The sequence below is a fragment of the Myotis lucifugus genome, unplaced genomic scaffold (genome assembly GCF_000147115.1).
Source record: "Myotis lucifugus unplaced genomic scaffold, Myoluc2.0 scaffold_12, whole genome shotgun sequence".
NCBI classification, from domain to species: Eukaryota; Metazoa; Chordata; class Mammalia; order Chiroptera; family Vespertilionidae; genus Myotis; species Myotis lucifugus.
The window spans coordinates 1,045,321-1,072,145 of record NW_005871060.1 but is presented as its reverse complement, the minus strand read 5'-3'; the positions used below and the strand labels follow the sequence as shown (position 1 = coordinate 1,072,145).

General features: G+C 42.2%; 1 protein-coding gene across 1 annotated transcript in view; it reads right to left on the bottom strand.

Moving 5' to 3' along the window:
- The window catches only part of FRAS1 (Fraser extracellular matrix complex subunit 1), a 268,392-nt gene that overhangs the window by 14,926 nt on the left and 226,641 nt on the right, over nucleotides 1–26,825 (bottom strand). The window contains 12 exon segments of the mRNA XM_023750302.1: nucleotides 3,112–3,271; nucleotides 4,519–4,626; nucleotides 6,247–6,397; nucleotides 9,156–9,370; nucleotides 11,733–11,893; nucleotides 13,944–14,176; nucleotides 16,921–17,196; nucleotides 18,569–18,756; nucleotides 20,179–20,379; nucleotides 22,128–22,209; nucleotides 22,211–22,285; nucleotides 26,201–26,406. Coding sequence (XP_023606070.1) covers nucleotides 3,112–3,271; nucleotides 4,519–4,626; nucleotides 6,247–6,397; nucleotides 9,156–9,370; nucleotides 11,733–11,893; nucleotides 13,944–14,176; nucleotides 16,921–17,196; nucleotides 18,569–18,756; nucleotides 20,179–20,379; nucleotides 22,128–22,209; nucleotides 22,211–22,285; nucleotides 26,201–26,406 — 2,056 coding nt within the window.

Here is a 26,825-nt window from a genome sequence, read left to right as displayed (position 1 = left end):
TCTCTCACCGTGCACAGAGCACAGAATTTGTGGTGTTTTTCTTCACTTTGAAATTTTTCTATATATTTTATTTCCTTACTGCAAATAGAATCTCCTATGGGATGTTTATTCAGGACCTACATGTGCTAAAACCTACAGTTCTGGGGATTCAAGAGAAAACAAACATGTCTTTCCCTTGGGAAGCTCACTATCTAGTGGAAAATGAGAGTCTATTTAGACTATTATAATATAACTAGAGGCCTGGTGCATGAATTTGTGCACCAGTGGGGTCCCTGGTCCTGGCCTGTGTGATCGGGCCAAAACCGGCTCTCTGACATCCCCTGAGGGGTCCCGGATTGCGAGAGGGTGCATGCTGGGGAGGGATACGGGAGGTTGGCCAGCTGGGGAGGGACCGTGGGAGGGCTCCAGGGCATGTCCGGCTCATCTTGCTCAGTCCCAATCGGCCAGACCCCAGCAGCAAGCTAACCTACCAGTCAGAGTGTCTGCCCCCTGGTGGTCAGTACACGTCATAGCAAACAGTTGAGGGGCCTTAGCATATCATTAGCATATTATGCTTTGATTGGTTGAATGGCTGACTGGTCAACTAGATACTTAGCATATTAGGCTTTTATTATATAGGACTAGAGGCCCGGTACACAAATTCGTGAACTGGGGGGGGGGGGGGTGTTCCCTCAGCCCAGCCTGCACCCTCTCAAATCCAGGACCCCTCGGGGGATGTTCGACTGCTGGGATAGGCCCGATCCCTGTGGGGGCGATCGGGCCTTCAGGGGAGGGCAGGTTGGGTGGACAGGCCTGTGGGATCGGGCCTAAACTGGCAGTCAGACATCCCTCTCACAATCCGGGACTGTTGACTCCCAACTGCTTGCCTGCCTGATTGCCCCTAACTGCTTCTGCCTGCCAACCTGATCACCCCTTAACCACTCCCCTGCCAGCCTGGTTGCCCCTAACTGCCCTCCCCTGCAGGCCTGATCCCCCCCGCAACTGCCCTTCCTCCCCTGCAGGCCCAATTGCCCCCAACTGCCCTCCCCTGCAGGCCTGGTTGCCCCAACTGCCCTCCCCTACAGGCCATCTTGTGGCAGCCATCTTTTGACCACATGGGGGCGGCCATCTTGTGCAAGGGTGTGATGGTCAATTTTACCTCTTTATTATATAGGATGAGCTGGGTCATAGTAGAAGCTGAAACAAAGTGGGAACAAGGGGGAGGAGCTTCTAGTACTGAAAGGGAGTCAGAAAAGGTGTCATAGAGGGTCAGCATTTGAGTTGTGGCTCAGAGGAGTTGGAGTTTTGTAAGAGGAAGGAAGGGGGAAAGGCAGAGGGAACTGCAGAGGCAGGGGGTAGAGATGGAATGTGGGTTTAGGGCTTGGTGAGATATTGAATATGGTGAGAAGGCTGGATTTGAGATGAGGCTAGAAGGGAGGGGATGGCCTTGTACCTTTAAAGAGTTGGACTTTAGGAGGTGGTGGGGAGTCAGCAGAGGATTTAAAGAGGACAGTTTCTTGGCTATAAATTGGGAAAATTACATGCATAATCTCATGATAATGATTTCAAAGGAATCATTACACACAAAAATACCTGACACAAGACCAAAAGTTTATGGCCCCAGCCGGGTAGCTAAGTTGGTTAGAGCATCATCCCAATAAACACAAGGTTGTGGGTTCCATCCCCAGTCAGGGTACATACAATGACCAAGCAATGAATGCATAAATAAGTGGAACAACAAATCTCTCTCTCTCTCTCCTCCTCTCTCTCAAAAGACCAAAAGTTTATAATTAAAGAAATCTTTTTGAAAATAATTCTGACACTTCTTTTTTAAAAAAAATATTTTTATTGATTTCAGAGAGGAAATGAGAGGGAGAGAAAGATAGAAACATCAATGATGAGAGAGAATCATTGATTGGCTGCCTCCTGCACACCCCACACTGGGGATCGAGCCCACAACCCAGGCATATGCCCTGACCGGGAATCGAACTGGTGACCTCCTGGTTCCTGGGTCAACGCTCAACCACTGAGCCACACCAGCTGGGCTGACACTTCTTAACTATAAAGCTAGAATAACATCTCCATGGCAAATATAGACCTTACTTTCACAGTCTATAACATGGGGATAATATTATTTAAGACAGACTCCTGGTTTCCCACTATTCTTTTTATGGTAATACTTTTAATTTTGATTTTCCTATTTTTCCCTTTTACAAATGAGATAATTTACTGTATCTATCCAATTTCTATTCTACCTCTGTGTTGGGTGTGGGAAGGAATACATATTGTTATTTATTTTATAGAACATTGGGCCATAAGGAGTGACATGTGGACCTAATAATCAGGGATCCTGAATTGTCCCTGCCTGAGGCAATTGGAATGAAATTCCTTTTTTGCACTAAGGTTTTAGTTGGCACATTCCCCAGCTTCCCTTGCAGGCAGAAGAACCATATAATTAAATTCTAGCCAATGGAATGTGAGTAAAAGTCATGTATGCTCTGCCTGGTCTTACCCTTAGAATAAGGTGAGTACTTCCAATTTTTGTTTTGTTTTGTTTTTCAAATCTGAGCTACATTTGCTTTCTTCTCTATTAGCCAGTGTTGTTTCTATACATCCTCCTTTTAAAATAGAAATTAGATGATTGGATAAAAAAATGTAGTACATATCCACCATGGAATACTACTTAGCTAACCATAAGAAAAAATGAAATACTGCCATTTGCAACGACATGGACAGACCTTGAGAATATCATGCTAAACGAAATAAGTCAGAAAAAGTCAAGAACCATATGATTTCACTCACATGTGGGATATAAAACTGAAGCAACAAATAAACAAACAAAAACTCACAGACACAGACAATAGGTATAGTGGTTACCAGAGGAAGGGAGGGTGGAGGTAGGGTGGTAAAGGGAGACAGAAAATGATTTGACTTTGAGTGGTGGGCACACAATACAACATACAGATCATGTACCATAGAAATGTACCTTGAAACCTATAATTTTATTAACCAATGTCACCTCAATGAATTTAAAAAGAAAGAAATCTAGCCTTTGAAGAAAAGCCCTATTTCCCAAGCTCCTGAAAGGATCTGCAAACATGTCAGTCCTACCCGGTGAGTGCCTCTATTCACCTGTTGTAAGAGCTTGTGGCTCTCCAGAGTTGATAAGGAGAGTCAAAGGTCTGAGCACTCCACAGTAGCTGCAGGCCAAATTCCATTCCTCCCAGGTGGTCTGGAGTCATTATGAAAGACTTCACATCTGGCAGGGTGTGGTGCTCCATCACAAACTGTCCTATTTAAAGGGAAAGCACATGCTTACTTGTGAGCTTTATTGTACTTACAGAGATGTCCTACACATCTTAGAACTGAATTAGTAGTCTTCAATCAAACAACTAAGGTAATATCCACCCTCTCGTCCTTAGAATATATTCTACACTGGTGGGACAGCATAGCACCTCCTCTCAGTCCATCATCCTACTTGTGATGGCCATTATGATCATAGTTATTATATAGGATGAATGTGCCTTGTGGAAATGGGGCTAATGAGTACATCCATAATAGTAGGGGTCCTTATGTGATAATCCACATTGAATAAACTTAGCATTGAATTCCAACCAACATGTTTCTTAACCATAGAAAGGTCTCAGTGGTTTATAAATAGAAATACCAAATTTGGGTTAAAAATATCTTATTTAGCACCACTCAAGTCCTTGGTGGAGGTAGACAATTATAAATTTGATTAAAAAGGTAAATGTTACTCAGCAAGGCACCTCTATTCTTTAAAACTGCAGTCATATGGTGTCATGAATAAACAAAAGTAGGGAGACTATTCTAGATTAAAAGAAACTATATTAAAAGACATAACAATTAAAATGTAAGATGAATCTTGATTGGATTCTTCCTTTTATATAAACAGATATAAAATAAATATAATCTCATATAAAAACAAGTAGAAAAGACATTTGGGGTACAATGGGAAAATATGAACAGGGACTTGATATTATTGGATCAAGTCAAATATCTTGGATGCAGTCATGCTATTGTGATGTGTAGGAGAATGTCCTTGTTCTCAGGAGAGGGCTGCTGAAGTACTTAGGGTAACCTGACATGCAGCCTGCCAAATGGTGCAACAAAAAAATGTGTGTGCATGTTTGCATGTGCACACACTCATAGCAAAAGGTTAACAACTACTGACTTTGCTTTTAATTGTTCTGGTCTTTAAACTTTTCTCTATATTCAAAATGTTTCTTAATAAAAAGTTGAGGAGAGCCCTGACCAGCGTGGCTCAGTTGGTTGGGCATTGTCTGCTTCCCTGAAAGGTTGCTGGTTCAATGCCCAATAAGGGTTTCAGGCTCGATGCCCTGTAGGGGGTGTGCAGGAGGCAGCCGATAGATGTTTCTCTCCCTCTCTCTAAAAGTCAATGAAATTAAAAAAAAATACACAGCACACAACTAAATAAAATAAAATAAAATAAAATAAAATAAAATAAAATAAAATAAAATAAAATAAAGTTGAGGAGAACAACAGCCCTGACATTACCTCTGAATTTGGCATGGGTCTTGAATTCAATGACGAGTCGGCCATCCTCTCGAATATAGATTCTTAATATCTGAAGCCTTGCAGAGAGCACGCTGTCTGTCTGGATTCCTAGGCAGGCAACCATACACAAAACATCCAAGTTAGGGTGTGGAGAAGACCTCCCAGACAGTAACTTACATGGAAGTTTTCCCAGTGACACCTCTAAGTAGATAAACACAGTTTTTGAATGTAGCTTAAGGAAAAAATTATATATTCACATAAACATAGAATCTATTTAGAGACATTTGCCAATTAAATATCTCTAAACATCTGGACAGTTCATTCTACTTTGTTCTTTTCCACAGTTCCTGTAAATGCCACTGGCCCAGATGCAGGGCCTCCAGCCCAGGGCTCAGAAAAAAGTGGTTCCTAAAACGTCTTATATCAGCTTTCCTCCAGGATGTGGTTACAACACATCTGCTTCACAGTATATTTTCTGTTCCCCACTGGGACACCTTTTAGGACTTAACAAAACCCTAAACAAAGTCATGGTGCCTGTATTCAGTATTCAGGCCAATGAAGAAATAAAGGTGAGCCCAGAAGGCCAGATACAATGGCATGACATGAGCAAGCTGTAGCTTTAGCAAGTGCAGCTGCAATCATGACACCAAGGAGTTCAGTTTGACCAAATATTAACGAGCAACCAAAGGAAGGGGAGAAAATGTTAAAGAAAACAAACCAAAGCTCAAGGACTTAACTAACCCAAAGTATGAAAACTTCCTGAAGTTACTTTCCTATGAGAAATATAATGGAAATAAATGATCTGAGCTTAAAGCATTTACAGAAGAAAGGACTATACTTTCCAAGACTAGAAATGAGGCCCATGTAAAGAAAGCTCCTCAGATCTGCCTGCCTCAGATCCAGTAAAATCACTGCTGGGAAGGCCAGAGGGAGAATGAGAGCAGGAGAAGGAAGGGAAATGAATTGGGGGTAATTTTTGAAGTCTAGGACACTGAAAATGGAAAAGGGCAAAAAATAATTGAGACCCACTGGAGTGAATGGAGGGGGGATCATGCAGTTTTAAGGGGCATTCACGTGGTGGCAGTGGGAGAAGGGGGGTGGGGGAGACATGAGGAAGGCGTGAGCTCCCAGCTGAGGGGCTGTCACCAATGCAAGCCTGAGGTGAAGGTCATTTTAAAAATTCAGCATTGAAATCCCTGAAGTAACAGTAGGATTAAAGTCTTTTTTTTTTTACTTTTAAGAGTGCCACAAAAGAGCAAACAAACTCTAAGCCAGACAAATAAAGTGAGCTAAGTTGCTTTTGATATATTTTTTGATTTCCATGTATCTAATTTGAAGATTCCTCTTGCTCCTTAAATGTGAATCCCACCATTTTTTAGCTAAAAAGAGAATGAACATGATTATGATCCAAAAGAACCCACACTCCTTGGAACCCCTAACGGGCAGGACAGGACCCATCTGTCACTTGCCATCCTCTACTCTGGGCCCCTCGCTACCTGGGCCCAATTTCTCACCCCTGGAGGTCTTCTAGCATCAACATCCACATGGATGGACCTCCTTCTTTTTCAGGAACCACAGATCTACACTTCCCAGACTCCAGGCAGCCCTCCTTGGACTGGACATAGAACAGGATGAAGAATGCAGCTACTATTAAAAGTCAGTACTTATTTTTTCTTTGAATCTTGCTGGAGCATAAGGTAGGAACAGTGAAGGTGTCAATGGGTGTACCTGTTCTCCAGAGAACAGTGTCATAGAAGAAGGAAAACTCCATCTCGGTGTGGTGCTCCAAGGAGGCCCAGCCCCGGGGGGCCGTCACGTAGATGTAGGACACATAGAGAGGCACGTGCACGGTCAGGAACGACTGGGCAGAGTCTCTCACCTGCCAAGCAAACGGAGTGCACACAGGGAGGTTATTTCTTCCCTGGGACAAAAGGGCAGACGGTCATCACATCTCAGCTCCACCTTCACTCCCTCCATCAGTCACTCACTCAATCACTATTAATCAAGTGCCCACGATTGTGGCAGATACCAGGCTAGGAGCTGGGCCCTCAAAGTGGAAAAGCTAAATGACTGCCCTTACAGAACCTACAGTCCAGTAAGGAAGATACGTCAACTTAAAAAATAAAGAGATGGAAGTGGCCAGGGTGCTTCTTACGCAGGGTAATCTGGGAAGGCTTTTCTGAGGAGGTGGCACTTGGACAAAAACTCTTAAAGAGCGAGAAGGAGCTTTGTTTCCCCTGTTCAATCACTGAAAGCCTTGGCTGAGACTTGACAGTTTCAGTTATTCCTAAAGGGCTGAACACAGACCTAGGATGTACTGTCAATACACAGCAGCCCCTCACTGACCGTACTTTCCAGTGGCCGTAGGAGAGCCTGAATTAACCCTACTCGGGAAGATGCCCAGGTCTGGATCCCGGGGATGAATGTGTGGCTGACTTGGATGTTTCAGTGAGCACTCGCAGCTCATTTATAGGAAACTTACCGACGGCTCAGAGCTGCGTATGCTTGGATAATTTGCCATCTCATACAATGTTGTGTTGAAATAACTTTGAAAAGGCAGAACATCGTACTTCCTAAGGGAATTCCTGTTTTCATTTTACTATGCAATGAACAAAAACTGGATGGAGAGAGAACATGCGCAGAAGGCTTCACGTCGAGGCTAACTGTGTACATGTGTGTATGAGTGGGGAGTTGGTTTATTCATTTTAAAATGTTTTCTATTTTTCTTCATAAATACATCTTTTTTTTAACAAAAAATTTAGTCTAAAACAATTTTATTTTTTTTCACTGGCCAAATACACTGTATTTCTCTTTTTAGGGTTGAAAATACAAATGTAGGGTGTTTCCATGCGTAAGTAAGGGAAAGAGCCAAATGCTTTATTATTTAGGACATCAAACTTTATTTTTCTAAAGTATTTTTTCATATTCAATGTTGTCAGGGATTTAAAATTTGGCACGAAATTTTCCCAAAGACTCTACTAATTCCATATTCGTTTAAAAATCTCTGATATTAGAATCTCCATAACTTCTTGAGTTGATGGGCAAAATTAATTTTTCCTTCTCTGTTTCTGTTTATTCTCCTTTAACCTTCATATTAATTAATAATTTTAAAAAAGAAAAACATCCCTGATAACTATTATTGTATACCTATTTTATGCCAGATGTGTTAGATGTCTTCTAATATTGAGATTATTAGTGACTATTTCAGAGGGAATTCAGAGCGGTTATGTCTCATTCAAGCCTATTGATATTTGACAAAGATATGAAGTAGGGCTTGGTTCTAAGTTCTATAGTCTTTCTAACATATATCAGCTGTTTCAACTATTTGTAAAGAAACAGACAATGGCCCAGCCAGTGTGGCTCAGTTGGTTGAGCATCAACCTGTGCACTGAAAGTTTGCTGGTTTGATTCCTGGTCAGGGCACATACCTGGGTTGTGGGTTTGATCCCCAGTTGGAGAGCATATGGAAGGCAACCAATCGATGTGTTTCTCTTTCTTTCTCTCTCCCTTCTTCCCTCTCTCTCTAAGCATGTCCTTGGGAGGATTAAAAAAAGAAAAAGAAAACAGACAATGATGAAGTATTTCTATGTATATATTATTTCTATGTTGGTTTAAGAAGTGGGACATATAAGATCCTTATCTTTGAGATTTTCAAGCATAGTCTGAACAAAATAGCCTGAAACATAATCAAAGTAAAATCATGGAGAATACTAACTTTTGAGGGGCCTGGGAGGAACCAATCATTCAGTTTTGCATTTTCAAAAGTGAATGGAGGGTATAGATTTGCAGTGATAAAAAGAAAACCTAAGAATGCCTTAAAATTCTACTCAGCAGAGGGCAGTCGTGTACACAAAATGAGTTAACCAAAATGAGAGGCATCACAAACAAAACAAATTTGATTCAAAGGCACTTTTCCAAAATGATTAGTCTAAGTCCCTCTACAAGTTCCCCCTGTTAGTGTGGTTAAGCCTGATTTGAAATGAAGACCACATGTAATTTTCAGTTCATTGAGAAATACTTTAGAATTATTTTTCCCATGAGGATGCATTAGTCTAGTCCCTTTGATATAACTGCCCCCCCAAGTGGCTTCTTGCTATAAAATTTTCTTTTGTCACTAATATTTAATGACTATCAAAAAGGGTCTATATTTACAAGGGTTGTCCGTTTTGAATAGATATAAAATCAAGGTGTTTTAAAAAATTATCTCTCCCTTAGTCTTAGGATGACAGTGTTCTACTTACCTGTCATTTTGACTCATTTCCCCAGGTGGGGAAGGGAACACTCTACCATAAAATATAAATCTTTTTGGCTTTCCAAAATATACCCAGAGGAAAAAAACATATATACTCCGAAAAGCAAGCATTAGATTTTTATATAAATGACTGTGCCAGACAGTAAGCTTTTTCCACATTAATTTGAACATTTTCCCTACCACGCCTCCAATTAGTAGATTTAGAGGACCCTCTGGCAGGACTACCGCTGAGGTCTCACTTGAGGGACTGTACAGACTCCCTTAGTTGGTTGGCCCCGTTCTGGGAGCCACTGGATGCAAAGTGTTAACAGAAACGCTTTAGGACCAAACAGGTTTCACATGGCACCCAGTGCACAGCCTTCAGACAAGCCCCCGGTGCACCCACCTGGAAGTCAGCAGTTACGGACCCCCCACAGACGTCAATTAACTCGGTCATGTCGTAATAGGCATCAAAGGTCCAGACACAGCTCTTCAGGTTGAGGTGTTTGTAGAGCTGGATGGTCTTGTGCTCCCGGACACTGGGGTCAAACTGGAAGGGGCGGTCATAGCCAGGCCCCATGGCCGTGCTGTCATAGACCTTGTCGTCTAGGAACCCTGCCTCTGTGGGGGACGGGGGACAAGAAACAGTAACCCAGTGTGCAGACTTGCCCCCGCTGGCTGCCCAGGAGCTGGGTGGGGAGAAGGGAGACGTTCCTCTGAGACTGATAGAGTTTTCCCTCCATCCGAGACTCTATTAATAGAGCAACCCAGGGCTCCCAACACACACAACAAGAAGTGGATGGGCATTGGTTAGCTGCCTGCTGCCTCATGTTAGAGTGCCTGGGTTCACAGACGCCTCTACGGGGCTGCAGGAACCTGAGAAGGGGAACAAATGCTACCGGAAATGAAGACCTCAGCTCAGTGGCCCTGCTTATCTTGGAAAAGAAAGCACATTGAAGCTTTGCCACAGCCGGCAAGTCTGGTTCTGTGCTTCACAATCAGCCCTTGAAGACATGGGTTTACTATATGGATAATCTGTTGATGAGTTATTATTTTTCTAAGACCAATTTTTTAAGACTGATTTTTATAAAATAGCTTTTATGAAAAGCCAACAAACATCTGTCTATGCCTTCCCCACCCCACAAAGTTCCTGAACTCTTGGGGAAAAAAAACTTAATTGTGTGTTAATGAGTAAATAGCTCGCTAATGATGCTTGACTAAAACTTCCCTGCCACAGGCAAAAATTATTGGATCAAATGCTGCCAAGCAACTGAACTACTTTAAATTAAGGAAGACCTTTATGCCATGGAGGGCTAGACACAGATACAACTTCAGAATATTAGGGTTGAGATTTTTAGAGTACTAAAAGACCTCTAGTATTCTGCAAAAGTGGATGCCTTTTTTCAGCACCCAACCGTCTGCCCCACGAGGACTAGGATCTCAATTCACACGTGTTGAATTTAATTATTTGAGTAGGAAGAGGTGCAAACGTTCAGCCTATGAACATAGTATGTTTCTTTCTCTAGCTCTGTATGTGGAGCGATTAAGCTTTCATGTATAGCTCAGTGACTTGGGAATAATTTACACTCAACTAATTTCACTATATGAAGACCGTCACTACGCAAAGTGATGCTTAATGCATATGAAAGAGCATATGAATGCTTTTCTATCTTCAAAAACACTGTTAAATGGCTCATCAGCGTGAAGGCAGGAAGAGCGCATTTAGTGAGCACTTGCTAAAGTCAATGGGAAGGGACTGGATCCTTAGTAAAGTAATGTCTGCTGTGGGAGAGGCACCACCCCAGCCATCAGCTCCATAGGGTCTGTGTCAGCCACAGAGCCACTCAGCCGAGGCCATGCCCTGGCTGGGGCACCAGTATCCAGTGACTGAGCAAGGCGGGTAGAAGGTCTGTCCCTTGGGGCTGACAATAGGACAAGTCTGACTGGTGGGCTCTCTCCAAAGCTCCTGGGAGAGCTAGCTAGTCCAGGCCTCATCGGGCTGCATTGCAGCTGGACTTCTCCCTCTGTCCAGTCCTGCTTCCTCTCCTTCCCGTTCATCTTGGCCCCTGACTCCACCTCTGCTCCTGCTCCTGGAGAACCCATCCTAGAACAGGTAACATCTGCACGTGAGCTTCCTAAAGAGGCTGTGATAATGCGATTTACGGGCACAGATCATAACATGCTCACTTAGAGGGACGGGAAGGAACGAAAATGCACCATAGGTGGCGCTTTAAAAACACCAGTGCATTTACGTCAGTCAGAGAAAGACAAATACCAAATGATATCACTTGTTTGTGGAACCTAAAGAATAATACAAACAAACAAACAAAACAGAAACAGACTCCTAGATACCGGGAACAGACTGATGGTTGCCAGAGGGGAGGAGGCTTGGAGGACTGGGTGACGGGATTGAGACGTACAGATTGGTAGTTACAAAATAGTCATGGGGATGTAAAGTACAGCATAGGGAATATAGTCAATAATATTGTAATAACTACGTATGGTGCCAGGTGGGTACTGGAAATATCAGGGGGAACACTTTGTAAAGTATATGATTGGCTAACCACTGTGCTATACATCGGGAACTAATACAAAATAATATTGACCGCAAACTAAATAAAAAAATAAGTGAATAAATAAAAATGCTAATGCATTTAATCCTCACCTTCACTGGTATCAATTGTTTCCTCATGTTGTAGGTAAGAAAAGAATGGCTTGGGGAGGTCCAGCTATTTTTGTTCAGTTGTATAGGTAGTGGACTAAGGATGTGAATCTAATTCAGTTTGATTCCGAAGTCCCTGGTTTTTCCTATTCATGTCCCTGTCTGAGCTGCTTAGGTTCGGTTGCCTGCTAAGAGGGAAATCCACTAATCATGCGTGTCATGGGTCTGGGAGAACATGAAGAGCAGGGTTCACTCAGTCGCACCCCTGAGGGCCACTGCGCTGTGCGGACCGGGTGAGCCAGCACGGAACGCATCCCTCACCTGAGATGCCTCTCAGATCGCGGGTGGTGACGAGATTGGAGCAGATGTGCTGGTGTCTGTAGATGGACTCGGATAACAGGAAATGCAGGTTGTGCAAGGGCATGGTGGAGATGAGGGGCAGCATTCCATCCTGGTGTGGGATCTGCACCGAAATGTGGATTCTAAGGGGGGAGAGGGCAGAACAAAGTGTTTAGGTGCATGCTATTAGCAGTTCACAGGGTACATTTCTTTCTCCAAACCCCCTTTGTCTTCACCAGTGAATTTCCCAATTGTTTTTTGTTTCCCAAAGCTTTCCATGTTGTAAGATTTCTCTCTGAACATGAGGGTCTGATGCACACGTGGGGTTGTTTTTTCTCCCAAGAGATCCTTCAGACTCAGGACTGATAGCAATCAAGAATTATAGATTTTTTTTTTGTTCAATACAAGAAAAGATAACATCGCAACCACAAATTACTTTAAAGCTTTCTTTTGCTTTGAATGGAAGCTTTGTTTCCTCATGAGCCAAAGCTGAGTGACAGCTATAGGTGCTGACGGCTACAGGCTTTCCTTCTGTCTCAGTGAGTGTGTGGGGGTTGGGTGGGGTCAACACTCATATTTCTTTAAAACATATGTTTTAAACATAATTTTTAAAATAAAAGACATCATGGAGCTCTTACACGCTAAGGCCAATATCTCCAAATATCTTAGGAGCAGTAATATCCTACTCCTCATCCCGTGCCTCCCCAGCTGAAAGACCTTCCGTCTCCTCAGTGGCCTCAGTGGGCAACACGCTCTCCTGTGATCTACATCCCCCAGCCTCTGAGTGCCTTTCCACCAGAAACTCTGTAACTTACTTATACTGGCTGCTATTTCTTGTATGTCTCCCTGCCTCCCCACTCTGAGGACCAGACCATTTCCTTCACTTCTTTTGTTTCTCTAGAGCACGCAGCATACAATTCTAAATAAAATATAAGCCTAATAAATATTGGTTGAGACTGCACCACAGTGGACCTGTACTTATAGGCTGTGTGTTTTTTCCATTGTACCAAGTTTAAATTTTCAGAATGTTTATTGAGGTGCATTTTGAGTTTTACAGCTTATCTGTCAGAGCAAAGACCCACATTTATAAGAGGAATTAGAATTCTGGGATATGAACAGGATGGCTCTTGGTCAGTAGTGCCCTGGGTACTTCTGTTATTGCTTTTTAACAAAGATAAATTTTATTCTGTTAGAACAAAAGAAGGATTTGCCTATTCTTAGCTATATATTCAAATCTGTTTTTTTTCCATGCAAATGAGCCCCTTTCCCTGAACTCAGTTGCTCATAAAGGCACACATATAAACACTGTGAGGTTTAATGAATATGTACAACATACATAAATTCTTTTTCTTTATTTGCCATGCAAAAATGAAAGTATTCATCTTCCATCAAAAATCAGGTGGCACAGGAAAACATAAAAGCACATATATCCTCTGGGGAAGCACTGTCCTAGGCACAGGGGATACAAAATAAACACTCATGGTCCCTGCCCTCACCATCCACTATCACAGCGGTTCTCAACCTGTGGGTCGCGACCCCTTTGGGTGTCGAACGACCCTTTCACAGGGATCGCCTAAGACCATATCAGATATTTACATTACAATTCATAACAGTAGCAAATTTACAGTTATGAAGTAGCAATGAAAATAATTTTATGGTTGGGGGTCACCACAACATGAGGAACTGTATTAAAGGGTCGCGGCATTAGGAAGGTTGAGAACCACTGCACTATCGGGACAGAGAGGGAATGAATAGTGATAATGCTCAGAAAGAGGCACATGGGTGCCAGAAGAGCTAGAAGGAGGCTCTTTCCAAATGAAATTGGAGGAGATGATGAGAAGTTCTTAGAAGATATGCTCTGAGCTAAGTATAGTAGGACAACGAAATCTAACTACACTGCGTGGGAGGGGGCGGGGGTTGGAGTCAGGAGTAGCAGCATGGCGGGTCATGCCACCTAAAAGAGTTTGAAGCCCTGGGGAAGTTGCAGTGATTCTCTGTAGTGGACTGGCAGGTGAAAATGTCAAGGGGAGAGAAATGAGGCTAGGAGAGGCAAGAGGACAGAATGTTTTCCTGAAGCATGCCTCACCGCTACACCTGTTTTGCTGAAGCATCACTCTTAGACCCGCCCTGCCTAGAGGACACACACAGAAGAGCCCTCCGCCCCGTCACTGTGGAAAGCACCACCAGCCTGACCTGTTCGGATGCTCCTTGTGTTTGACATCCAGGTATTTCAAGGTCGCGATGAAGGACTGAGCCTGGAAGCCTCTGGCTGTCCCCGCCACGACGGGGGTGTGGCAGATAGCGCTGTCTGTCCCGATGGTAACAATGTTGCTCCTTAAGGGGGTCCCCACATGACCCACTTTGTCTACAGCCTTTGCCACACAACGCACATGGAACCTCCGGCTGAAGTAAATGCTATCCAGGACCTACCAGGAAGAATAAAACACCTCAGACAAGTGTACACTACTTAAACAGCTCCTTCAACTGTATCTTCCGGATGATATGACATAAGTTCCTGGTACAAGATAATCTGTGAAGACAATTCATCATCCATCCATCCACCCACCCACCACTTCAGTATGACTCTCTACCAGGAGCCAGGCACTATGGACAGATGGTGAGTACTTACAGCCTAATTCAGTAAGTCAGACAATGAGCAAGTAGACAGATGTGGAGCAAGAACCAGAGATGACTGGTTCCGAGGGCCATACTGTTCTCTTTATCTGTTAGGTTCTGCATAAGAACCTCTCAAAAGGTTTTCAGCCCTTCTAGCAAGAGTCATTGGCCTCCAAGTCAAGTTTGTTTAAGGCTTGGTGCCTGGATACAGAGGAGAGATGCTTCCTTCCTAGGAGTTCTTAGTTTTCTTCGTTTTCCAATTCTTTCTCTCCTGCAACCCCCATCTAACGACCACACACATAGCTTAAAGCTGGGAACTTGGCTACTGACACCAACTGGCCTTTGAAGGTCTTTTTACAGATTCTTTCATGCTCCCAGACATACAGAAGCCACAGAGTGCTCAACTCCATCGATGCAGAGGCAGCGTGGTCACCAGGACTCTTAGGTTATGTGCGCATACAGATGGAGAAGCAAACAACAGGAATAATTAATTGGTAGTCTTGTGTGCCATAGACCTCCCACAAAGCAAACATACAAACTTATAAATTCTACCCATGAAAACAATTTTCACTGAAGTCTATTAAAAATTAAAGAAGATTTTCCCATTAAAAATTTTAATTAGCTGCCAATGCCTTATTTGTTTATTTATACATGGACTTAGTTCAGAAGGGATTTGAGGCAGCTTACCAAAATGCATAAAATACAATGATATTAAATAAATAATTGAAGAAATAAAGATAGAGCAAAGGGAACTGGGGTAAGAGTATTAGTCACCAATTCGTTGCAAGAAGAAAAACTGAAATATAAAGTAAAATTACGAACTTGGTACCTGTTAAAAATATTTGGCTCAAATCAGAGCAAACTCCCTTCATGGTTTCGTTGAATGGAGAATTAGATACTTATGAAACAATACACTATAAAGGCTTGCCATTTAAAGTTCTTAATCATATAAAATATATTTTAAATTTGAGCTAGGTTATGTTGCAAATGACTTAACCTTCTAGCCTTTCTGAATAAGCTGTGCCAAAGCACTGGGCATCAATCACCTCACTTTATCCAAGCCTCCCATCTATGTCTAATTGTTCTTCCACTAGTATCCCATTGAAGTGATGCACTTATTAAAGTGGGAACAAACTGTGGTTTGAATAGGAGAAATGGAGAGAAATTCAGTCTGAAATAAATTTCTAATTTCCCAGATAATTAAGTGCATAATTTCAGTACAAAATCATTGAGTGCTTACTATGTGCCAGATATGGGGCTGAGCCTGCATCCCACTGCTTCCAGCTCTCTCTCTGAAGAGATGAAGTTGGCTGGTGCGATGAGCAGCCCCTGTTTCCTCGGCCTGGGAAACCATCTCTGTTCACCGCTCTCTGGTGGTGGCAGGGGTGTTGGTCCGGTCTCCTCTCTCTTTGAGGACAGCAACTACACTGTGAACTTGCTTTCATGTTTTCCCACAAGACTTTGTACAATGCTGATCACTCAGTAAGAATTTTATCTTTTTGTTTAATAACTGGTCCCTGCTGTGTGCCATGGATGTGCTAGCCACTTTGAAAAATACAAATGTGGTAGAACTCTTGGTCCATGTCTTTATAGAGTTTATAGCCTACTTCAGTGGTCGGCAAACTGCAGCTTGCGAGCCACATGTGGCTCTTTGGCCCCTGAGTGTGGCTCTTCCACAAAATACCATGTGCGGCGTGCACGTACAGCGTGATTGAAACTTCGTGACCCATGCGCAGAAGTTGGTATTTTGTGGAAGAGCCACACTCAAGGGGCCAAAGAGCCGCATGTGGCTTTTGAGCCACAGTTTTCCGAGCACTGGCCTACTTGTTGAACGATTAGAGAGATGTGAACAAAAAGTGATCTTTAATTGTACCTAACTGGAACCTTTGACTTACTATACCATTTATAGGTCACTTTTACATCTGATTTGCCAATGACCTTGTCAAGTGGCTAAGTGGAAGAGGTACAATTTTGCAGATCAGGAAACTGCGACTCAGAAAGATGAAGAATTATTTGGCACAAATGTCAAGAGTGCAGAGGATGAGAAATTCTGTTCCAACAGAAGAGTAATACCAAACCTCTCAACATCACATAATTTAAAACAGATAGAATTAAGATTTGTAAAAAGGTTGTTTGAGTACTAGCTTAGTTCTTTCTACTACACCATGTTACCTTCCTTATATATAAGAATAAAAAGACTATGTGTACCTGCTCATTTGCTTAGTTTATTTATTTATTTATTAATTTTTAAAAAATATTTTTATTGATTTCAGAGAAGAAGGGAGAAGGAGAGAGATAGAAACATCAATGATGAGAGAATTATTGATAGGCTGCCTCTTGCATGCCCTCTACTGGGGATCAAGCCCGCAACCCAGGCATCTGCCCTTCAGTCCATAGGCCGATGCTCTATCCACTAAGCCAAACCAGCTAGGACTCATTTGCTTATTTTATTCCAAATGCCATACATGGACCTTAGGGAGCTTGACAGAGTCTGAGGAACAAACAGAAATATCAGTTCTTTCCCTTCGCAACCAGGCCCAGACCCCAGACCTACCATGTGGTTGACGCTGGTGAACGGTGTGTTGTCGGTGATGGTCTCAAAGGGAGACCGGGCCCCGTTGCCATCAGTGGGGGCGGCCACTTCCCAGCTGAACTGCACGGACGTCTGGTTGATGCCAGCCTCGCTGCAGCGCTCCCTCGTGATGGCATACTTGGGGAAATGAGGGTCGCAGGGGGTGACACAGACCAGCGGGTAACCTGGGGAGGGAGATTTCTTGACTCCTTCCTTGGTAACCTCTTCCACGTGGTCATAGTCCGCAAGTGTGACAACCTGCAAAGGAGCAACAAAGCTTCAGCCCTGGTTAGGTGTCGGGAAGGTCTGAGTACTAAGGCTCTAAAGCAGGGGTGGGGAATGTCTGGCCCGCGGGCCCTATAAGGCCCATGAAATCATTTGGTCTCGCCCTGCCAAGGCAAGCGCAGGCAGGACTCAAAATTCAATAAATCTAGGAGCTTTTATTCATAGTAACCTAAGTTTATGTTAAGTGAATTATATTAAGCAAATTATGTTATAAATATCCAATGGCCCTTGGCAGAAAATAGGTTCCCTACCCTCACTCTACAGGATTCACAAGATCACTTAATTTCCAGGGATTCTTGAAAACATAACAGGAGTTTACAATGCTTTACAAAGCATCCCTAAAAGATAATGCAGACCTTAGGCGGTGGAGAAGATCCTCCTACTGGTCAGCTAGAAGCTTTATTATCTTATTAGCATTATTCATAAAGCAGAGCTCTATCACTCATGTGGAAAATACTTTTATTTTCCTGCAAATACAATATTTTCCATGATATAGTAACTGAAGCTATATCATGAATGGCAGTTACTAGTTTAAAGTTGCCTTAAATTGTAAATGGTATGCAGTAGTGCATTCAGCAAAATAAAAGTAAATAAAGGTAGTGTATTTCTTCTATGGTCAATCAAGAGACACATTTTGAAATGATCCTTCTAGTATGAGACTAGTCTGGGGAGGTTGGAAGACTTATTCTGACTGCTTCTCTACTATGGGTTGGAATTCCTTTGGCAACCTCCGGGCATTTCCTCCTAATTGCAGAGTCAGTGCATTCATTCTTTACACCCCCAAACTGGGAATCATGGTACTACATTTCTACAGATACTTAATTCTACATGTGTGGCCAATAGGTAGAATAATAGATATGAGATTGCATCACTTTTTTTTTTTTACTCTTTTAGGTCCCACCAAAGAAGTGAGAATATCAATTGTATTGTACTTTCTGTCTTATCAGACTGAGGTATGGGCATGGTTTGGTCTTCCTCTTATGTTGGAGCAGAATTTCTCATCCTCTGCACTCTTGACATTTGTGCCAAATAATTCTTTGTCATTGGAGCTGTCCTGTGCATTGTAGGATGTTTAGTAGCATCTCTGGCTTCTACCCACTAGATGCTACTAGCACCTACTGACAGTCATAACAACAAATAATGTCACCAGAGATTGCCAAATGTGCCATGGAGGTGGTGGCGGAGGGTGGGGGCGTTGCGGAGGAGGGGACAGGATTGCTCCTGGTGAAGAACCACTGTGTTAGAGGAATGAAGGAGTATATAGCACTGGAAGTCCTACTTATCTCAAGTTCTCATCTACTAGTCACTAAGACATACAAGCAATCCTTCCCGTCAAGCCACTCACAATGGGTGGTGCTGGCAGTATGAGACTCCCTGCTGCCTCCTGGTCTAGGATCGTCACTGTGGCAGTGGTCACTTCACCAAGAACTGCTTCCACCGGCTCATCTGGGCCAAGGACTAGGGAGAATGATTCATGCCATTCCCGGTCTTCGTTGGACAGGATCTCGACTTTAAAAAATATATGATCCACACCTTCGGCAAGGACAGAACACAAGGACAGCAGAGGTCCCAGTTAGGTGACCGACCTAAGACAAGGCTTCATGTTTAAGTATACCCTTTCCTTTTAAGGGTTTCCTATGACTGCAGTGGCTGCTGGTCACGTTGGCCCCATCTCAAACAGGGAGTCTGTTTTACAGACCTAATTCCACCTGTGGTGGAGGCTCAGTATTGCAGATTTACTGTTCTACACCATATGAGGATTAATGGCCCCTGCCTGACACTAGTTGGCAGTAATAAAAATCTATGATCCAAAACGCACTCCACCCTGGTTATGAGGGGTTTTCTTGCTTAATTTTTCTTTCCCCTTTACACTTAGGCATGAGCGCCTGTGAGGCTGCCAGTGCTTGCACACAACACCCTTCAAAGCTGTCTCCCGAGAAGCAATAGCTCAGAGGCCAGTCTCTGCCAAGTCGAGAATGTAGTTTGTAGGCCTTAAAGGGGAGGGGTTTGAATCTCAGAAACCCCCTACCTTTTCCTAAAATGATTCTCTACTCAGTTACTTCTAAGACCTGTATTTTCCCCAGATCCTCATGCAGAAAATGAAAAAGTAAAGGTACTTGGAAGAGAGGTCCTTGTGCAAGTGTGGAGGAAGGGCACCTGCCTTCCCAGCAAACACCAACCAGACACACAAAGGACAGAGCCGAAAGCCCTTTGAAGCTTCGAGGGCATGAGAGAGACACACAGAGACCCCCAAACTCACTTCTGGGAAAGTCATTTTCTCCCTCCACTTGCCAACACATCTCTGAAAAGACCTTCTAACACTGTTGCCCACTTCTGGCTACATTACAAATGGTGCCATTGTCTACATTCACCTTTTCACCTTACACTGTTCCAGAAAGTTCTGTGGAAAAACCTAGCATATAATTCAACTCCTTCCCTGTCTCACTCCTCCTATCAAATTAATACATGAGAGCTGTTTGTGACTTCAATCCCATCTTCCTCTCTTCCCTGACTTGTCTCCATTGCTCTCTCTAGGATAAACCTATGTTAGTTGTTAACCAGAGTATGCCTTCTGGATTTTAGTCACCCTGGCCTAAAGGGCAGCACAGTGGTTGGCACCAATGTTTGTTGAATGAGGGCAGTCACGTACACTTTTTAAAAATCAAGTGCTCATATTAACCAAATCACAGGCCAACAACAACAACAACAATCCTTTTAAATGAAGCAAAATGCCAAGGATGTTCTGAAGTCAGTGCCCTATTCCCCCTCCCCCATGCCATTTTTACTAATTAAAAATTATAAAGACTCCTTCCATCTCAAGTGTGTGCTTAAAAAATACTTTATGCTATTGGAAAGTTTTCCTCTTTTATTTTTCTGCTCATTCCTTTCCTCAAATATGAGATATTAGGTTCTCTACTCAGTAAAACCCACATGTGGGGATTGGCATTCAGTTACCGGGACTGAACTTCAAGACTCGGCTCTTCGGGTAGTAATCCACACCGGACTGGGCAGACCCGTCCCGCGTGCTGCAGCGGATCTTGGACGTCCTGTTCTGATCCCCTCTGCGGATCACCTTGATGTTCAGAATGGCCGTGGCATCGGGCCCCGGGGGTTCCCGGACTTGGTACGCAGCTTCTTCAAACTCAATGGTGGGGGCTGAGAAAACATGGTCAGGGAAACAAGAGCAAGTCAGAAAAGCAGGAAAGATTCCGACTCCCATGGAAACACCTGCTAATGACAAGAAGGGTTTTTCACAGTTAACAACACAAAGACAAAATGCCTTACTGTTATGAAAATCAATCAGTATTTACCCCTAAGCAATGCTTGGGAAAAAGAAATTTATTTCTGATTTTATAGAAGTCATTTCTTATTCATTTCTTATTAAAAACAGGATAGTGAGGGAAATATTTTTAAGGACTTTGGAAGCACGATGTCCAAGTTTCCATCAAGGCATCACGACTCACAGAATGTTTTAAAATGTGCAGGCTTTATCAAGGGACTGAGCCACAGTAAGCAACTGATAAATTTGTATCAACTGATTGCATGAACCAACTCCTTTTCATTGATGATACATGAATTTCTAAGGTTAATAATTTACCTCATTTATATGTAACTTAATTTTACCAAATGCATCTCTCATCTCTGGTCCTTTGAATCCTCCTGCCGGGAGCTCTCACCTCCCCCGACCCTCAGCTTTTCCTAACGTCTCACAGGTTGTTCAGTTAAGAATGGGTGGTTTTAGTGACTGACTAAAACAATACTTCAGGAACGGAAGACTTCTGAACACATTCTGATTTAACGTATTATTGTTATTGCTAGGGTACGGTTAATGATATAGTGACAATTCTTAGAAAAATATCAAATTATGCCTTTTTTTCGATATATTCTATGGGGAAGGGCAAAGTGGTAGTGGTAGAGAGAATAAGACAAACAATTCAGAGCAATTACAATTGTATACCATTTTTCATATATAAAATTTTGCAGAAATTTCTAGAGTCTCTGTGTTCATTTCCCACTCAGAAAGTCAATTCTTTCTAATTGTAGAAGATAAGCCTCATTTGAAACAGCATAGTTTTAAAAAAGAATGTTTTTTGAAACTTAGGCGTGTTGCTGCAGCACACTGTGAATTTGTTACCCCTCTGAGCTTCGGCCACTGGCTTCTCTGTGTGCCTGGGAGAGGATCACAGCAGGGGGAGAACCCGCGTTTCCTTGGGTAAAGGAGTAACCCAGCTCCCAGGCTGGCTTTTCTTATTTCACCCAATGTCCAAATTACTCCCTGATTTTATATATGTGAGGATGAACAGTGGTATAAATATTAAATAAAATTGCCATTACTATGTATAATGTTATTATCCATTAACTCATTAAAATATCAATTTTAATAGAACAATTATGTCTCAGTTTGGAACAGATTTTGTTTTCCCTGGTGCATGGGGCACTCTTTACTACAACCTGACTAAAGAATTTAAGATTTGTTTTTTTAGGTTAGTAGGCCAAGTTAATGGAAGAAAAGAAAACTGAGAAATTAGACTTTTCTAATTTCAGTGTTTAAATCAGTTCATTGGATTCAACTCATTCTGATTGTATTTCCAATTTTGCTCCAACTGCAGTGATTTAAATAGTCTTATTCTCTGCCTGTCTTAGTGTCTCTGTCCTAGCCTTTAACCTACTCATTCCTTTCTCTTGGCAGTGTGGTAGGGAATAATGAGATTAAAACTACCTATAGCCCTAGTAAACTTATAGGAGCTTTGTAGACAATGATCATTTGCTGCCAACATGTTATAAATATAACGCAGGACTGTTATCAGTAGGAATTTTTGTAGCCCTTTCATTTTTCAAGACACTTATAATTGCATGGTTAGTAAATGTGATGTACAGCAAATGTACATTAGTGTTGCGGTTACCATCTTCATCATTGGATATGGTGATGGTGGCCATGCTATTCTTTCCAACTCTGGCTCCACTCCAGTGATTCCCCAAGGGGATGGCCGAGGAAGACCCTGAACTGTTCCTCAGGCTCAAACATCGAGTCATCATGGATGGAGACAGTGCAGTTCTTCATCTAGAGTCAAGGGAACAAGATAGAGTCAAATTTGCATTGAGATGTCAATAACTTCCTTGATTTTCCTAGAAAATGATCGTTCTTCTTTGTAGCATCAAAGAGTCAACACATGGATGTGAGGGCGATCTGGCTGCGACATCTGTCACCCCATTGATCGCCAGGGTTGATTCGGCTGATCTGGCTGGCTAGGCGGGTGTCCCCCTCCTCCCTCACCGATCCATGTGCGTCCCTCCCGAAGCTGCGCGCTCGGTCGAAGAGGACGACCTTCCCCCCCGAGGAGAGGACCGGTCTTCGGTCAAGGGTATACGAGTAGCTGCGCTCCCCTGCTAGAACCTCCAAACAAGCTCTCAAAGAGTCAACACAGATTCTAGTTAAAATAGAATGTTATCTAGGAGTTCATGCCTGTGTGGGACTTACCTATATGTGGAGCCTTGTATGAGAACATTCCAAATCATTTGAATTATTGGTGATGAGTTATGAAAAAAAGATCAAATACAGAACCCACTAATGATCATGTGTAGAACATTTGCACGCTTTCCCACATTTTGCCTGGGCTGATCAATACACTGATACATGTTATAATAGGTAGATTTCTGATGTTGGAGTTTAACAAATGGATTAGACTTCCTGAAGAGCTGAACAATGTTCCTTGACCATTGTAAAAATGGAATAGTCTTATAAAGAGCTTAGAAAGGCTTCCTGTTAGGCTAAGGACACCTTTAAGTGCTGCCAAATTCTCAAATGTGCTGGCAAATGTTGTCTCATCTGAAAACTTCTGAGTATTGATTGAGTCTCAGAATATAACCTAAACCCCTGTTTGATGCAAAGAAATAGTGTTTCTCAAACTGATCATTCTCTACTGGGGATTGTGTCCTTGAGATATGTAAAATAAAGTCACAACATTTTGGAAGACGGAGCAGCCTCAATGGTGGCTTCATGTGATAAATGGGGTTATTTTTAGTTGAACCATTTAAAATCCACTATACTACCGTATTGCATAGACTATGTGGGTGTAGAGAAGTTTCATTCTCATACTCTCTAATTACACTAAGTGAAAGGAGAGCATGCCTGTGAACATGATATGTGGCTTGCTAACCCGGTTTTAAATCCCTGAAGAACGTTCCTTTTTTCCCCTACCACATCTTTCTTACAATAACATTTTTTTTATAGAAAATATGAATTTAGTAGTGAATCTTCAGGATATCTTTAAAAGAAGACATTCTAGTGAATGACAAGTTCCAAAGACATATTGCTTAGTAAGCCAAGAAAAATGAAGATTCCCAAGTGTGCTTATGAATGATGATAGATAGATTGTCATGTGGGTAACATTTAGACTATTAGACTATATTTCTTTACAATTTTATTAAATGACAAACTGTCTCTTGGATAGGTAGAGAATCCTTTTTTGAACTTAAAACAAATACAGACATGTAGACGCAAAGATTAAGATTGCATCTATAGTATTTGTGTGTATTTTTAAGTACATGCTTCAACCTGCCACCAGTAAAATTCTTATAAAATACATAACTGAACCAGGCTTTTCTGTGTCATAAATATGTAATAGACTGAGAGTCCCAAAGAAGAAAGCTATCACTTTTATTAAATATGAACAGAAAAATAATCTGGGGTGAACTGGTATGGCTAAGGTCTTCTTATGCTAAACTTCAAAAGGACTAATCATAAAACCAAAATTATATACATTAGATTGTATCAAAATCAAAGACTTCTGTTCAACTAAGAACATCATGGTTCAAGGTAATAGATAAGTGACAGAAAGTGAAAGTATATCTATAATATTTAAATGTCTAACTGGTAAGGAATTAATATTTAGAATATTTAAGAAAGTATAGCAGATCAGTAAGAAAAAGACAGCAATGTAACAAAATAAGGAACAGAGAATTAAAATAATACATTTTTGCCCTGGCCAGTTATTTCAATGGTTAGACCATTGCCCCATGGACTGAAGGGTCACAGGATCAATTCCCTATTAAGGGCACATACCTTGGTTGCAGGTTCTCCAGCCCTGGTAGGGGTCTGTTGGGAGGCAACCAATTGGTGTGTGTGTGTGTCTGTGTGTGTGTGTGTGTCGATCTCTCTACCCCTCCCCCCTCCCACTTTCTCTAGAAATCAATGGAAAAAATATCTTCTAGTGAGGATTAAAATAATAATAAATTTCAATAAGTGAAAGTTCAGTAAGTTAGTAAGTGTATAAACCACCATTAATTAGAAAAATGAAAATTAAAACAAGATGTAACTTTACACATATTAGATTAGCAAAAAGTCAAAAGATGAATAATGCTGTGTTGAAGAGGATGTTGGGTTACAACAATCCTTGTGTATTGCTAGTGAGATTCTGGAAAGTATTCTGACAATATTCCTTTTTTTTAAAAATTAAGCACATGCATGCCCTATGGCACAGCAATTTGCCTGCTATATATGTATCCAAAGAAATTCCATCTCACATCTGTGAGTGAATAAGAATGAGTGGATCTGTGAGGAGTTGACTGTCGGCTATTTCTATGGTTCCTCACTGTCTATTGCTGAGTTCCTCACTGTCTATTGCTGAGAACAGGTGGGTAAAAGGTAGTAGATGCAGCCCTAGCTGGTTTGGCTCAGTTGATAGAGCTTCAGCCTGAGGACTTAAGGTTGCCTCCTGGGTTCAATTCTGATCAAGGGTACATACCCCAGTTGTAGGCTCCATCCCCAGGCCCTGGTCAGGGTGTGTGCAGTCCCTGACTCTCCCCTTCCCTCCTACTCTCTCTCTTAAAAAAAATAAGTAGGAGATGCAGCCTGCAGGTGTGACTCAGTGAGTGTTGACACCAGGAGGTCACTGGTTTGATTCCCAGTCAGGGCACAAGACCGAGTTTTGGGCTTGATCCCCTGGGGGCATACGGGAGGCAGCAGGTCGATGTTGATGTTTCTCTCTCATCGATGTTTCCATCTCTCTCTTCCTCCCCCCTCCTCTCTCTCCAAAATTAATAAGAACAAATTTTTAAAAAGGTAGTAGATGCACATCATGAAAACTATGCAATAGTTTGTAGCAACTGATTAGATGTACACATCAATGACATAGATGAATAAAACATATTGCTGAGTAAACACAGTAAAAGTTTGAAAAAGATACAACACATAGCAATTTTATAAAATAAAAATTATGCACACAAAACAAGCATTTTTAAAGAACAAATATAAATTAAAAGGTATATATTAAACACAACAGATTGATGAGCTCTGAGGTGAGGAGGGGAATGAGGAGAAGAGGCATAGAATAAAAATAAATAAACAGAATAAGAGAAGGGCCTTGAACTAACCGACCAGGGCTTGTGCCTTGAATCAAGGGGCACAATTGAATCAACCATCTGCAACTGAGATCCAAAAATGGAGAAATGTGAGTCTCATTCAATATATATTTTTGGCATACACTGAGTTTGATGCAGCCATACTTAGTGACTGGCATTTTTCAGGAGTTCCCATGCACTGTGCATTGCTATTCAACTGACTTGCATCTGCTCAATGTCTTCTCATCTGGTCCTATTCTATTGGTTCTATTAGCATGTATGTTGCCCTAGGACAGAGGCCCAGGTATTAGAGTATTGTCTATTCCTCCTTTACATGTAGAATCTCTTCATCTCTAATGTTTCAAATTAAGAGGAGCCTTGTTCATTTGATTCTGATAAATTCCTAAGACATTACTCATCACCTACATTTCCCATCTCAACCAATGATATATGTGTTTGGTTTTAAGTGAGAGACCCAGATAGCCACATAGAATGCATGATATAACTAAAAAATATTACCAATTAGTAAGAAATATCCTAAAATGTTCAGAATTTACCTAAATTACTTCACTGTGAACAAATAAAGGCATCAAGGACGAAGAGAATCTCATCATTCAGTAACCACAAATCCACTTACTTTCTCCCCTTTCAGAAACGTAATCCTTGAAGAGTCTGTATTTCTTCTCTCCTCAAAGTCCTCTGTGACCTGAGCTGAATGGCTCTGAGTATAGCACCTCACCGACGACTCATAGCTCAGGTCTCCACTCCGAATGATAGGCACGTGCAGAACACCCTCCTTCTCCTTCACTAGGAGCAAGTCCCTGGCAAACTGCATGCTGGGCACTGGGGAGCAGAAGGAAAGATGGAGGCATCGTTAGAGGGAGTTATAGGGAGGTGGCCACAGCCCTTGGCAGCTCTCAGCAGCCTCGTGGCAGGAGGGCTTCAGGAAGGGCCACCCTAGGCTGGCCGATCACAGGCGGTAAGCAGATTTCAAGGCCTGATTGCTGCTCTCAGGGCCAAGGAATTGCTTCCACCGTGAATGTGGTTCCAATAAAATAGAACAAGTCAATTTTGCACCTGTTTTTGCCCAGCTTCAGGGTATGGTCACCATCTCAAATGCAGAAAAGCAATTCAGTTAAAAAAATGGGCCAGGTATAAGAAAAATTTTGATAGAGACTTGAGTACTCAAAAAGTTCACTTCCCTTCTAAGGCTACAATAAGGCAAACAGCAGTGCAAGCCTACTGGTAAGTGGCCACTCACA